The sequence below is a fragment of the Sceloporus occidentalis genome, unplaced genomic scaffold (assembly GCF_023333645.1).
Source record: "Sceloporus occidentalis isolate IW3139 unplaced genomic scaffold, rSceOcc1.0.p SCAF_3, whole genome shotgun sequence".
Lineage (NCBI taxonomy): Eukaryota > Metazoa > Chordata > Lepidosauria > Squamata > Phrynosomatidae > Sceloporus > Sceloporus occidentalis.
Window position 1 is genome coordinate 103,818,566 of NW_028316983.1, and position 15,437 is coordinate 103,834,002.

A 15,437-nucleotide genomic window follows, 5' to 3' on the forward strand; every position below is an offset into this window, starting at 1 on the left:
AGGAACTGGCAAAATCACCTCTGAGTATTCCTTGCCCATGAAAATGCTATGAAATACATGGGATCACCACAAGTCAACAGGTGATCTGAAAGCAAATACATACACACACATAAATGAAAGTTAGGAAAGGGGTTACTTAGGGATAGGGATTACTTAGCCTCCGGAGTGTTAGGTTCAGCTAGGATTGTGAAGAAAGAGGGAAATAGTTGTTATAGTGGTTGTGTGCTTTCAAGTCATTTCTGATATATGGTGACCCTAAGGCAAACCTATCACTGGGTTTTCTGGGGCTGAGAGTATGTCACTTGCCCAAGATCACCTAGTAGGTTTCTATGGCTGAGCGGGGGAATCCAGCCCTGACTTCCAGAGTCCTAATTCTACACTCAAGCCACTATACCAAACTGGCTTTCAGGGAAAGTGTTAGTAGGGTTGATTAGGATTTAATAACTTATGTTTATATTATACATCTGGGCCTATGGGAACATTGCAATAGTGGTACTGGTTGACTTTAGACACACAGTTCTGTGGTGAAAGCAGTGGCTCAAGGGTGGTGGTGAGGACATCTAGAGGTCCCCACATGTGCTGACATAGCAGTGTGGACAAGTGGAGATGCTTATATTGGGTGGCAGTAGCAGGATAAAGACTTCACATACAGCTGCTAGAATGCCATGGTCAGTTTGGACACTGGTCATGTGCAGGCTGAAATGTTTGGGAAGTTGCAGCTCAAAAAGTAACCTGTTTAGGCAATGCATTAAGCACAATCTCCACACATTTAGTTTTTGCCCTGTTAGTACTTCACCTCCAGACATTCATCATAGCATCTAGTTAACATGGTTACTATAATGCAGGAAAAAGAGAAGTATATTGGACCCTTGTTATACGCTGGATCCCCCGTGGATAACAAAATTCATGGATGCTCAAGTCCCATTAAATATAATGACATAGCAAAATGGTGCCCCTTATAAAATGGAAAATCAAGGTTTGATATTTGAAATGTATACTTTTTTAAAGATTTTCAAACCGTGTATGTTTGAATCCGTGTATAAAAAATTTGTGTATAAGAAGGGCCAACTGTACTGATCCTGAAATTCCAAACAATTAACTACTTTGTTGTCACGGTTAACTGCCCTTGAGTTGAACCACAACTCATGGTGATCACACTAAAAAAGCTACTTTCTATCCTCCCCCCACTAAAAATTCTTTTTCAGTAACCTAACTTAGCAGGGAGGGAGGGAGCTTTTTAATTGCTACTATTGTTAAAGGAAGCAGGAGTCAGAACCCCCTGCTGTACTACAAACAGCAAATCACTCAGAGATCTTCCAAGTGGTATTACTGATTTGCCTTCTTCCTGCTCCTTCTCTAGGGACTTGGCACACAAATCCTGACTGGCATCAGCTGCTCAAGAGCCAGCATGGTGTAGTGGCCTGAACCTTGGACTAGACTCTGGAAATCTGGGCCATGGAAACCCACTGGTGACCTTGAGCAAATCACAGCAAATCACACTCTTTCAGCCTCAGGAGGCAAAGGCAAAACCCCTCTGAACAAATCTTGCCAAGAAAATCCTGAGATAGGTTCACCTTAGGGTTGTCATAAATCACTAATAAACTGAAAGCACACAACAACAAATAAATTGCTCAAATACCAGTTCTTTCTTTTACCTCTTGATAGAATCCTTCCCTTCATTCTCACATAAGAGGCCTTTACTCCAATTTTGTTGTCTCATTTTATTGTCCCATGCATTCATTCGTGGTTCCCAGACACTGGATTTCATAACAATGTAAATGTGTCCTGCTACCTGGGATTTGTTTTAGTGGATTATACCAGGAAAAATCCCTGAGATTATACATTAGCAAATGCTGGAATGGCAGTTCCTGACTCTATACAAAAGATTTGACTGAGTTAGGGACTAATTTTCTACCACAGACCCTTTGAGAGTCACACAGCCTGTAACAAACAAACCATAACCTGAGTTTTTTGGGGGGTTTTCAGGCTAGGTGGTTGTATTCTAGAGGAGTTTATTCCTGATGTTTCACCAGCATCTGTGCCTAGCATCTTCAGAGAATGCTGGCATGGAAGTGAGTGGGGTATATATATATATGTGTGTGTGTGTGTGTGACCCTGGGTTGGGAGAAGTGGTTTACATGTTAATCTGTGTATTGTTCTGTTGTTGAATGGCAAGGCTTCAGGGCAGGAGAATAGGCAAGGAGGAGTGTGTCTAATTAGTGATCCATTGTCTGTTGGGAAAAAAACCTAATCCTGGGTGGTTTTTCTCTGCATTTTGCTGGGTCTTAATTTTGGTGTTTTTCAGGATTGGTAGCCAAACTTTGTTCATTTTAAGGATTTCTTCTTTCCTGTTGAAATTGTCTAGGTGTTTGTGGATTTCAGTGGCTTCTTTATGCATTCTGACCTGATAGTTATTGGCATGGTCCAGAATTTCAGTGTTTTCAAATATCATTTTATGCCCAGGATGGTTTATAATGTGTTCTGTTACTGCTGATTTTTCTGGCTGACCCAACAACCAACACGTCCACATAGCCTGAAAAATCCACAAAAAGTTATGGATGCCAACTGTGAAAACTTTCGACTTCACATTAAAAAACCTAGAAATGGTCAGAAGTTTTGAAAAACAGCTAGATTTCGATGTTGAACAGGTAAGGAGACTTGCCTTGGAGACCTGCACTTTGCCCACCACTGCTATATAAATAGCTCAGTCTTGCAATGGAGTGGTGGCAGTGGTGATGGTCTGTTCTGATTAAGGCAGAAAACTACTATGCCAGTGAGGAGGAAATAAACTGTAGTTCCTCCTGCCTAGTTACCTCACATTTATAAAAAGAGCAACTCAGAGGCTAAGCTTGTGTTGTCACATGTTTCTTCATCAGAACATTTTTAATCAATGATGCTCAACTTGCTCATAAAGGTCACATTCCTATCCATAGACAACAAATCTTTCAAAAGTTCTTAGCTAAATATCTATCTGTGTGTCAAACTGTGTGGACAAATATATTATTTTGAGTGGTCAGAGGTAGTTCATATAATCATAGGTAGAAGAGATCTTGGGAGTCATGCAGACTAGCTCAATGCAGCATCACTGGTAAACTGCCATCCAGCTTCAGATTAAATATGTCCAGTGAAGGAATGGTGATAGTCTGCTCTACATCGCTTGTGGTTAGGAAAATCTTCCTATGGTTGGGATGAATTCTGTCTCCCTGTACTTTCTGCTTATTGGATTGGATCCAGATTTAATCACAGTTTAAGCAGGCACACTGAAAACAATAGAACTGAAGTTAGGCAAGATTAACAAGACCCATTTATTTTAATTCTTTAATTCCCATGTTTTACTAAATCTGGCTCTAACACATTTTTTCTAGTCTTATGACTCAACAAGAGTCAAGACTATTTAACTTCCCACAATAAATCAGCATCCTGTAATTTTCTTATCATAATAATAGGTAAATACATACCCGGATCATGTTCATTTGCACACTGTCCTGAAAGAAGTACCACACCTGAGGCCCCACTTCTTTCCAGGCTTTAGCAAATAGATGGAAGCGCTCAAATTCCTCAAATGTAGAATTGGCCTGAAGTGTTAAGAAGTTGCAGGAAGAAAAGTGAGTACATATGTGCATTAAGTGCTGGCAAACACTATAGAAAATCAATGGGAGATCATCTGGACTTTGATACTGTCACTCTATTCAAAGTCATAGCAGTGTTAGCCTGGGGAATCAGTGTGCAACATCTTTGAGACTACAAGAAAGAAGACGTCAGCATGAGCTTTCGTTGACTTCAGTCTACTTACTCCACCCCATGCACCTAAAAAAGTAGATTGAAATCTTTGAAAGCTCATACTAACAGCTTATTTTTTCCAGTTAGTCTCAATGGTGCTACTAGATCCCTTTTAATATGGCTTTGAATGACTTTTGTTAAGGAGGTCAGTGAAACATTTGCAGACAGATCTGCCAGGCTGCCAGGGGTATTCTCTAACAAAAATTCAGCACACAGGCTAAAAAGCAGAGTTTCCTGAGGCCCTACCTGTTAAAAAGGTTTCAAAACAAATGACAAAAAATAGTGCCATCAAGGCAGGCCTTAAGGGTAAAAAGGCTGAGGGTTTCTTTGAGTAGGGTGCAGTGAACAGAAGGATGCCTCCATATGCATCTGACTGTACCACATTCTCGGGTATGTAGAATAATACAACTATCAGCTAAAGAGAGAAGCTTTCCTATCCCAACACCAATAGTGGATCTAAAATTTCCTAAATACATGACTGAGAAAAAAATATGGCTGTACAGCTTTCACCATGCTGTAGATAGCAAACATTGCCTCGGTATGAAAAGCACAAGGGACATCGAGCAACTTACTAGAGTAGTTCTCTTTAACTTTTAATTGTTTTAATTTTTGTAAGGCACCTTGAGTCCCAAGGTTGGGGAAAAAGCAAGACATAAAACAACATCAAAACTGTAGGCCTCCCTCATCATCCCACATTGTGGGGTATTCTGGCTAGTCTTCATAGGAGTTGAGGTCCAACAATATCTGGGGGGCCACAAGATGCACCGATGGAATTCTATAGGTGAGTGCTTTAAAGACAGTCAGAATCCAAGAATATCTGGAGGCCCATAACTTGCCCAGCCCTGTTGCTGATGGACAAAGTCTACCAATATCAGTGTCTCAAATGGAATCATGTTTTAGTAGCAAGTGCCAGCCATAGATATGTGCCTTGTTAGTCTGTTTCAGCATGAAGAGACATGAAGGAATCTTGTAGAAATCTTGAGAAACTTGAGAGCAAAAATTTACTTTAAAATTATAATTCTAATAGTAACCAACACTTTGTGGAGGGCTTTTTATTATAACAAGTTACTTTTTTAAAAATTGAATTTCCAAGCATTGTATTGTGCCCTATTGTCTCCTCCTCCCCCTTTCATGACAACAACCAAAGCCAAAGAATTTCAAAAAGACTATTATCTCTTGGTAGCAGGTCAACCCATGACATATTTCTGGCTGAGGCAGAGCAGCAAATAGCACTATTTCACCAAGTCCAAAAGCAAGGACACCAAGGCCAGTCTAGTAAACTCTGCCACCTGCAGCAGAAAATCTAAAATAGACCACTTCTTGGCAGGAAAAATATAATAACATTAATTAATAAATAACTGACAATTTGTTACCAAATATATTGCTGTCTTGTGTAACTGCCTTACTCTAGCTAATAAGAGCAGATCTGCTTCCTAGCAATACTTGCTTCTCCCTTGTTGAAGGAGGTTTCTTTTGTAAAGTGCTTAAAATACTGCCTACAGGTACAACAGAAAGACAGAGAGAAAGAGATCTTCTTACATTCTTTAGAATCCTTCTCACAGCAGGTGAATCAGGAGCAAAGAGGATTTTCCCCATCACCAGGGGTTTCACAGCCCTCCAGGCTATTTTGGTTAAAGGGTTCGATTCCATGGTCTGGATCAGTGTGTTACAAAAGGGTGCTATTGGAGGAAGGAAAGGAGGTCATACGTACACCATACTACAATGGCCCATTTTCTCTGTTCATGACATCCCACAGATTATCCTCTGAGAACAGTGTTTCCATAATTCTAATAGGAAATTGTAGCATGCAGTTTCTAGAATCTGAACCAACTACACAAAAGGGTTTCTGCTGCATCTAGGCAGCCATCGTTACTGCTGGAAATACAATAACACTCAGTGTTAAAAATGTCTTAGAGAAAGCAGCAGTTATAAAGTTAATTAATGCTTCATTGACCTAAAATCTCATGGTCTTATCCACCTAACCTAACTTCTCTTAGATCCCTTGTTCCTAGGGATCACTCTTCTCTTCGCCTCCTTCTTGCTCTTTAATTGCTCCAAATGCAAAACTAACTGTGTCTTCCTCTTCTAGTTTAGCTTTAACAGCAAAATGCATATGAAATAGAACGGACTTCCAGATAATATCCATTTTGACCAAAGGGTTCTTCTTCAAAATAGAAAGCATATTTATAGTAACCAGTTCATGAGAGGAAACCTTTACCTGACTAATACGTAAACTTCCCTAAAACTTTTAAGAGGAGCAATATTCTCACAAGCAAGGCTATTTCACAAATAACTTGATTATAAATAACAAAAATACATGTAAGTAACACAATATCTAAATAATAAGAAAGCACATGCAAAATAAAAAGAGGGGGGAGAGGAATAGCCAAACATGAAAATTATACTTCACATATACAAATAATGCAAGTAGTAGAACAATACCGACCAATAAGAAAAGACAGAGCCCAGAGTTAATTCTGCTTGCTTACTCCTCTCATGGGGAAGGCTTGTAACAGGGCTCTAGAGTCCATGGTTTAAATAACAATCCCAGACAAGGCACAAAAACATAAATTACTTAGCTTAGCTTTAGCCCAGCACCCTGGCTTTCCTATCTCTACTGGAGTCCCTGTAATAAAAGTTTAGTTTATTTTCTATAGCCGTTGGAGTCAATGCTCTTTAATCACAGTAGCTAGCTACTGCAGGGATGCACTCTCTATCAGTTACAAGATCAATGCATAGTGCTTCTGAATGACTGAAATACAGAGGGGGGGAAGGTAAGGTATGTTTTACAAATGGAACAGAACAGTGCAGCCAGATCTTCAAAGGCATAAATATGCTGTCAAGGTGAACAGTTTTTATAGGATCCTAAGATAGCAGGTAGCATCTATCTAGAGAACTCAAGGAGGCATCCAATTAAAAAATTCTCTAACAAACCTAAAACAGTGTACATAATAAAACAATTTTTAAAGTTAGTATGGTAGCAAAGAAATGGTTGTTTGACTATTGTTTTGATGTGCTAGGATGTAAACAAATTGCTTTCTTACAGACCATAGCCTCATTATTCCTTTTAAATGCTTCAAGATGTCTTTTTCTGTTTGTACCCTAAAGTTCCAGTGTGAATATTAAAACACACTGAAGACATTTTGATTTCTAGCACCAATTGCTTTTTTGCTAAACTGTACTGCAACCCAAAATCTCTTGATTAACAGATCATGCACAACATTTGACTCAGTTTCATGGTTGTGACACAGGGACGTAGCCAAGGGGGGTTCTTGGGGTCCGGACCCCCCTTCCATTAGAAAAATGAATGGTGCATGCTGCTGCGCCGCCGTGCCCAAGCCCCATTATAATGGTGGCACTTAGTCTGGACCCCCCCCCCCCCCTTCCTAAAATCCTGGCTACATCCCTGTGTGACAATATACAGCGTATAGGCCTCAGATGTAAAACCAGCAGTAACAGGCAGTAGAGTTTGCGGCAGAATCAGGAAAAGTGGTGGAGGAGGAGGAATCACTTACAATATGTGTATGAGTTAGGCAAGGAAAAGACAGTAGGCCTGATAACTGTTCTGCAGGACCTACACTAAGTACACTCTTACCCCGGGATACGAATGCGCCGGGATACGAAATTTCCGGGTTACGAAAAAAAATAAAAATAAAAAATATTTCCGGGTTACGAAGGTTATTCCGGGTTACGAATAACCTTTTGGTGCTTTTCGGCGCTATTTCGCACCAAATCGCGGCTTCTCTCCATTAGCGCCTATGGCTTTCTCGGCTTACGAAGCCTTCCGGGTTACGAAAATGGCGGCGGAACGGATTAATTTCGTAACCCGAGGGCCGAGTGTACTGTAATGTACACTGTTTATACTGAAGTGAGAGGTATACTTCAGTTATATAAACAGTGTCACATAAAACAGTACTAGGGCTGAAACTACTTTGTCTAATTCTAATTCTTTAGGCTGTAAAATGATGAGGATGCAGTGGAAGAATCTAAAGTAATTGGACAGAAAAATAAACAATAATGAAACATATCATATCCATGAGATTAAACAGGGACAATTTAGTTTTTAGTATGCATAAGATCATCCAGTTTTGATGTAGATGATTTAACTATGTGGATCTATGTGGAAAACTCAAGTTCTTGAGGACAAAGGATGTAAGAAATAGAACAAATTCAACAAAAAATGATCAAATACTCATTATCAAACCATAAATAGCATTCAAAAGATGGATTCTATTCCTAACAATTATGGCAAAACTGGGCTTCTTAAAAACATTTTAAAAATCTTGATGTATAATTTTCTTATTCCCTCTAAAAATTGGTGCATCCAGCATTATCCACTTTTCAATTTTCTTGTAGCTCTCTAAAGCATCTGGTGATTGTCAACGTCGAAGTGTAGACTCTATTCCAAATAAACCTACAGATCAGTTTTCAAGCAATAGCACCCATGCATTGCTAGCAAACATATACATCTGCCAGATCCTTTCCCTAATGATTTCAGCTGCTTTTCAGAACAGATGAAATGCTAATTGTTCAGGCCAAATACCTGAAATGACAGCTGGTGTAAATAGTAGCAGTATCAGTCTTCTCCAGAGCCCACAAGTCTAAACATGAAGTCATAGGTGAATGGAATACTTACTGGTTGCATTGTCATAATAATAAATTGATTCCTTCTTGGTGCCATCAACCCCAAGGAAGGCCTTGTAATTGTTATCTTCATACCAGTTGAGAGAAAGTATTCTAGATCCACCACCCTCCGGGTAACCACAGAGAAGGTTAGATAATGTACTCATCAACTGTCTTAAGGATGTTGGCTGTCCATCTTGTAGGAGTGGTTGCAGAGCTGTTAAGAGGTCCTGAACACTTGGCCTGCGTATTAGCTGTAATGAAACAAAGCACCTAAATGAATTGTTCTAGTAAGAGCAAAAATGATCAAAGACAATTATGCACAGAGATGCACCTGTCTTAAGACTAAATGCCTCAGGCAGCATATTCTGGGTGGATCTTCCTCTTGAGCTCCCATCCATTCCCTTCTGGTAACACCAAACCCTCTATACCACATATCCTTTTCTGGTCTTCCTAAACTAGCCTGTTGTCTCAGGAGGGGCAGAAAACTTTTTCCTGTTACTGCTATTGATGTATGATTCAGCCCTTGTTCCCTTTGGTTTCTGCACATGGAATAAGAAGAAAGCGACTTCTAAGACTGCCAAGATCACTACTTTCCCAGGGCCTAAGATTTCAGCGCCAAAACTAGACACTTAGGGACAATCCCTTGTGACATCACAGGAAGCAGGCCCTGATAATGTCATTAATCACAGCCGCAAAGAATATGCCATTCAAATTTTAAACATTAACAAATGGGGATATATACTTTTGAAGGCTGACCCTAAGATTCTTCCCCCTAGCCCTAAGGACTGGAGAAATAGGGCCAAGTTCTGAGACTCAGGACCAGCCTCTGAGATATGGAAACCTGAGTGCCTTCATGCCTTTTGCTTCAGTTAGCAGCAAATGCAGCATTATTAAATGAACTTCCTCTGTTCCAGACTTTTGGCGATGAAAGAAATACACTCTGCTCCTTTGCTTTTTCACCCTAACATAATGCATACAGGGCACTAGTGGTGCCCTTCCTAAGCACCAGACAGTATTGATCTGATTGTTTTACTGTTTGGCAGTATTGTCTGAGGCATAATCAGGACTGGCCTTTCCATAATGTAATACAGGAATAGGTCTTGGATAGGCTGACCATACATACCGTTTCAAATGGGACAGCAGTGGCATTGCCCCCCCAATGTAACCCGATGTGGGTTAGCGGCAGCGGCTGCTGCACACATTACCTGAAGGCATTATAATATTACTCTCCTTTCCTTTTGTTTTATTGCACTTGCAGGCATGTTTATTAATAACTTTGTTCTACTTCATCTTCAAGTCTTATTGTCATTACTATTACTGTTATTATTTTGCCTTTCATTCCCCACTGTCTTCACATTTCCTTATGTTACCTGACTTACAAGCATTGTTATAAGTTACCTCTCCTGAAGATATTATTAGTGTTGCTGTTGATATTTGTATATTTATATATTTATTTTGCCCAGCACACCCTATTGCCCCCCAGTTCCTTTTCATTTTGTCTTTTCTTCCTTTCTTTTGCCCTTTCTCCCCTCGTTTTATCTTTTCTCCCCTCCCCTTACCAACAGTCATCCTCTTTGGGTTTCCCTTTTTTAGAGTGGTAGTTAATGAATCAGAGAAATATTCCTGGTACGATCCTGGTGAAATACATCCCCCCCTCTACATCTTTCTAAATTGTTTATGTTTAATGAAGAATAATTGTTAGCTCAAATACGTTCATATAATAAAACTTTTGTTATCATCTTACTTTTTCATAAATATGGAATATTACATAAACCTGTCCCATTTTTGCCATCCCAATGTCCCATTTGCATCTCAAGGAAATATGGTCAGCCTATGAAATTATGAAATGGCCAAAACAGTTGCAGTTTGAATTCTTTCCCTAAGAATGCCCATCTAAGGCCAATCCTAGTTGATTATAGTTGCCAGTGAAAAAAACTTTTGACTTAGTTTTGCCCTTTAGACAGAAAATAAATCCAGCTGTGTTTGTGGAAATGAAAGGCTGAAGCAGGAACTCTATGCTGATGATTTTTTAAAAAAGAAAGAAAATGGGAGGAAATTATGAAGCCCCACTGAGCATGCCATCTGAATCTTGATTTTTACACCATTCATACGTTATCTTCCCTCGCAGTAAATTCTTACCTCTTGCACTGCTTGGGACAACTCCGAAAGAATTCGCCCTGAAGATCGCAGATCCACGCCTTGTGTGTTACTGTCTAAAACAGTGGGAAGCTGTAAAGTAGAAAGGGTGAAGGTTCATGAGACATGATTAGAATCTATCTAAGGCAGTCATAATAATAATAATAATAATAATAATAATAATAATAATAATAATAATTTATATTCTGCTTAATCTCAGGGAATCTCAGGATCCAAGAATTACTGTGTATACTCAACTATAAGTCAATCTCATGTATAAGTCAAGGCCAGGTTTTAGGCTAAAATTAAGGATTTTTATATGATAAGTAGATAAGCTGAAGGTAAAATTTAAGGTCATGTAACAAAGGATGTCAAGGATGAAGCAATGGAAACCACACCAAAGAACTTACAAAATTCCAGCAGGCATAACTGTTTGTGCTCATTCTAAAAGCTGGATGGATGAGGAGAGAAATGCTGTAAACGGTGGTTGTACGATATGTGAGGAAGGTGACCAAGCACAAGCAGGGCTAAGAAAATGCACATATGTCAAAAAGGATGAAAATGTGAAGCAAAGAAAATGGTGGCTACGGGTCCGTACAGAGAGACCAAAATAAAGCTGCTTCGGGTCACTTTGGAGGTATGCTGTTTAAATGACACACACATCTTAAGAGACCAGAAGCTGTGCCAAAACTGTGCTCCAGTCCTTAGGACTGGATCGTGGCTTTGGCATGGCTTCTGGCCTCTTAGGACGCATGCATCATTTAAACAGCATACCTCCAAAGTGACCCGAAGCAGCTTTATTTTGGCCTATCTGTACAGACTCTACGTTAGCAGTGTTATAGCCTTCAGCTTTGCTGATTTTAGCCTAGAAAAGCTGACAAACATACACAAATATATTATTGAAGTCTTTCAAAGTCTGATTCCTTTTGGAGCTTCTTTGAGGGGAAATAAAGAGCTGTCATTGCCGCCATTTTCGGGCCCAGGCATTCAAAAAGGTCGGAAGTGATGCTGTGGCAAAATGCATAGAGGAAGTTGGTGCTTCTTTTAGGTGCTCTCTGGATGGTCTTTCACCTGAGCATTCTGGCCCCAGAGTTGCTCCAACCCCTCCATTACTTTGGCCCTCCATTCCAATGAAGGGTGGTTGTTAGCATGCATGTCCTCCTGTGCTAGCCGGTGCATGCATCAAGCTGCATGTTGCTTTGCTCTGAAGTCAGAATGAGGTACGCAGCAGTGCTCACGTGGCTGGGGGCCTAATTCTAACCTCAGAACAAGCAACCAACCCATGTTGGTGGAAGATGCACTGTCTGGGCTGCACAATGAGACGTTTCAAACAGCCACCCGGTGTGAGAACAGAAAGTATCTTTTAAAAGGGTATACCCCGGTTCTAGTGCTGAATAGGCTGGATGTCACCCACTCTGTTCATACCAGAACTGGGGTTTAGGCCATGCATCATCCAGTCTCCCTTCCAAGAGGACAGAGGGAGGCCATTTTATTTGGCCCTTGCAGAAAGGCCCATAGTTGCCTTTTTAATATAACGCAGGAGTGGGCAACCTTTCTTTTTCCCTGGCAAGGGCACTTCATCTCAGGGAAAACTGCCAGAGGTTATAACTGGCAGCAGGACAGGCTTATAGATAAGAGCAAAAACTAAGTGAGTACCTCTCTCTCTCTCTCTCTTTCTCTCTTTCTCTCTCTCTCTCTCTCTGTCTTGCCCTACTAGCAAAGAGAAAAATTGCTGTTGTGGAAGCCTAATGCCTCACTTGCATGGGTCTTTTGCAGTAAGACCAAGGGCCACAAGCCATCAGGTTGTCCACACTTGATACAACGGCACAGTGACCATTTCTCAGTGTGCCAAATATGGACTGGAACACCGCAGCACAGGTCAAGATTTTGTGGAATCTGGAAAAAATGCTTTTCTTTCTTGGATAGTGAAGCAATGTGTACAAGATTAATTGGAATGTGGGAGTGCTGTGCCTGTTCTCCAGTGTACAGACTGTGGGAATCATCTAATCCAAACATGAAGATGATCTACCCACTCCCTTTACCCTCTAGGTATCATTCTTTTGGCTTGTTGAAATTATTTCAGAGTGCATCATTCCAGGGCATCACACATACCAAAGATTACAAGTGAGGCCTCTCGGTTCATATGCTGTCTGTCACCTTATGAGAAAGTCCAGTCAAACCACGAAACTGTGAGATGAATGATTTTACAGGGTAAATGAAGAATTCTGAGAATCTACCTCATCCATATTGCTCTCTGTTCATCTCCTTGCTCTGCCACACACTCCCACCCACCCACCATTGACTTGGATTATTTAAAATATTCAACCATCTCTCAGAAGAATTCATTTTTAATCTGACTTTCTATTTCATCTTTTAACAGCCTTTTATTTATTTATTTATTTACAATTTCATCAACTACAGCAGCAACAACAATAGTTCGTATTAAGCAGAAAAGGAGGGAAATGCTTAAATACATAATTAAATCTGATTATATTATATGTAACTTGTGTAGCATTCAGACTGTAATCCTGTACTTCCTTACCTGGGAGTATTTATTTATTATTTATTTATTTTATTTTTATTTACATTATTTACACCGCACCCTTCAGCCCTAAAGGCTCTCAGAGCAGCTTACAATTATTATTATTATTATTAATTAGACGGGTCTCTGCCCTCAGGCTTACAATCTAAAAAGACACGACAAAAAAGAAGAAGAGAATGGTGGTAGGGAAGGGGATCAGGTCCAGCATTCTTCTCTCCCTCTGAGGCCTGGACCAAGGCAGATGGACTGAAGGGAGGTCTCTGCTTCTTAAACCCTGTTTACTCTAGGACTTAATGCAGAGACTGGCACTGTTGTTCTCATGGGGGTTGTATCCACACTATGCAATTATAGCAGTCTGATACCACTAACACCATGGTTCTAACCTATGGAATGCTGAGATTTGTCATACGGCGAGACACCCTTTCCTAAATGCCAGCTAGAGCTCTCTGATAGAGAACTGTAAGTACCTCAAAAATTGCAAATTCCAGTATTCCAAAGGATGGAGCCATGCTAGTTAAAGTGGTGCCAAAGTGCTGTAACTGTTGAGTCTGGATACACTCCATATGAAGTCATCTAAAGAGCATGGTAATGACTTTTGTTGTTGTTGCATGCTTTCATGTCATTTCCAACCTATGGCAACCCTAAGGCAAACTTATCATGGGGTTTTCTTGGCAAGATTTTTTTCAGAGGAAGTTTGCCATTGCCTGCCCCTGTGGCTGAGAGAGTGTGGCTTCATGACCAAGGTGGGAATCAAACCCTGGTCTCCAGAGTCATAGTTGTTCCCACCAGTGATATACAATGAGGGTCATTCAGAAACCGCGGTAATGACTACTTTGGTTAATATGGTTTCTGAATGATGCTCATTGTATATCACTGGTGGGAGCAGGTAAAACCACTCCCTGTTGCTATTACAGCTAGGAGAAAATGATCCTTAATGTTCCAGGAAGCAGGCTTAAGTTGAGACACTTTGCTGTCTGAGGCAAAGGATAAAATGACGAGTGCACATGTACACAACGTTCTATGTGTGAAGATGACGTCTGAATCTTAGTTTAACTCTGTAAGGCCATCTATGACACCTGAAGGCAGCAAGACAGTTTAGGGGACCCAGGACAGGTTGTGTTGCATATACAATTGAGGGAGGGAAGAACTGGCAACTCAAGAAAAAATTGGAGCCTTTTATCACCTCTATTACTTTCCCCTATTTGTAGCTTCTGTTAACTAAACCAATCATTTAGCTCTTAATGGTGAGGGAGTTAAATAGCTAATTAACATCTAACTAATGGTGAAGGAGGAAAGGAAAGATCTTGATACAAAGAGATTTCGTCTGGGTAGCACTTCTGTCTTGTGTAATGTGTAGCATCCTTATAGGCATATAGTGATGATTGTGTTGAATGTGTATGCTGAACCCTTCAGCAGTATACATGATGACTCTTCCACTCATCTCTGTCTTGGATGCTTAGGGGAGGTCATCCTCTGGAAGACTCTGTTCAACCATTTTATCTCTTGCTGATCACATATAGATACTGGCAAGCTGCACATCTCTCATTTGCCCCTTTTCACTGGGCCCTTCTGCCTATTTCTTGAACTTCTTTTCACCTCACTGTCCCATTCTTCTCTTCCTGAGTGATAAAACCACAGGTTAGGGCAACACTGGAAAGAGAGGGCCTCTTCCATCTGCTGCTCCTGGAAAAGTGCTATCCTAAAGCCATTCTGCAATATAAGATGCTAGATGTTGGACCACTCAAGGAGACTCGGACACAAAGCGCCATTCAGCATTGATGTTCACTAGGTGGTCTTAGGCAAATCACCTAACTGACCTCACAAAATAGTTGTAAGTATAGGATACCCCCGTGATAGGGTCACCATAAGTAAAAAATGATTTGAAGGCACACAACAACAAAATAGGATAACCTCATCTGTCTACTCCATCCTGAGGTCACTGGAGGATGGGTGGAATATATGACAGAAAGTGAAAACAGTTCTCTTTAGTTGTCTAGGAGTCTGGACAAGAGAAGTTATGAAATGTAGAACACAGCCAGCCCTACCGTTGGACAGTTGTTGCTTCAAATTCACTTCATGTTAATGGAGTTTAGCACACAAAGGAGATTGGGAGTTTATCCCATGAATATCCTGGAAAAATCACGTAATTACATGAAATTAAATTGGTCATGAAGAAGCATTAAGGCACATCTTTTTTTACTTTTCGGATTTCAGCGACAATGCATTTCTGAGATCACTTTGCGCAATTGTGTGTGATAATCATTTGCACAATTACTTGCCATTTTTGCTTTACTTGCTGGATGCTTTAAATGCACTTTAATGTCTCTTTAATGCCAAAATTATAACCAGTGTT

At 40.3% G+C, this 15,437-nt stretch overlaps 1 protein-coding gene across 5 annotated transcripts in view; it reads right to left on the bottom strand.

Annotated features, from left to right (window-relative positions):
• The window catches only part of ABCA4 (ATP binding cassette subfamily A member 4), a 120,960-nt gene that overhangs the window by 81,041 nt on the left and 24,482 nt on the right, over positions 1-15,437 (bottom strand). For 4 of the 5 annotated variants that reach the window (XM_089515697.1, XM_089515699.1, XM_089515700.1 and 1 more), the window contains 4 exons: positions 10,546-10,635; positions 8,417-8,657; positions 5,320-5,459; positions 3,459-3,575 (listed from right to left, as the gene is read on the bottom strand). In XM_089515697.1, coding sequence (XP_089371823.1) covers positions 3,459-3,575; positions 5,320-5,459; positions 8,417-8,657; positions 10,546-10,635 — 588 coding nt within the window. Of the gene's footprint in view, positions 1-3,458; positions 3,576-5,319; positions 5,460-8,416; positions 8,658-10,545; positions 10,636-11,613; positions 11,701-15,437 lie in introns of those variants that run through there. The other variant, XM_089515701.1, reaches the window with a different exon arrangement.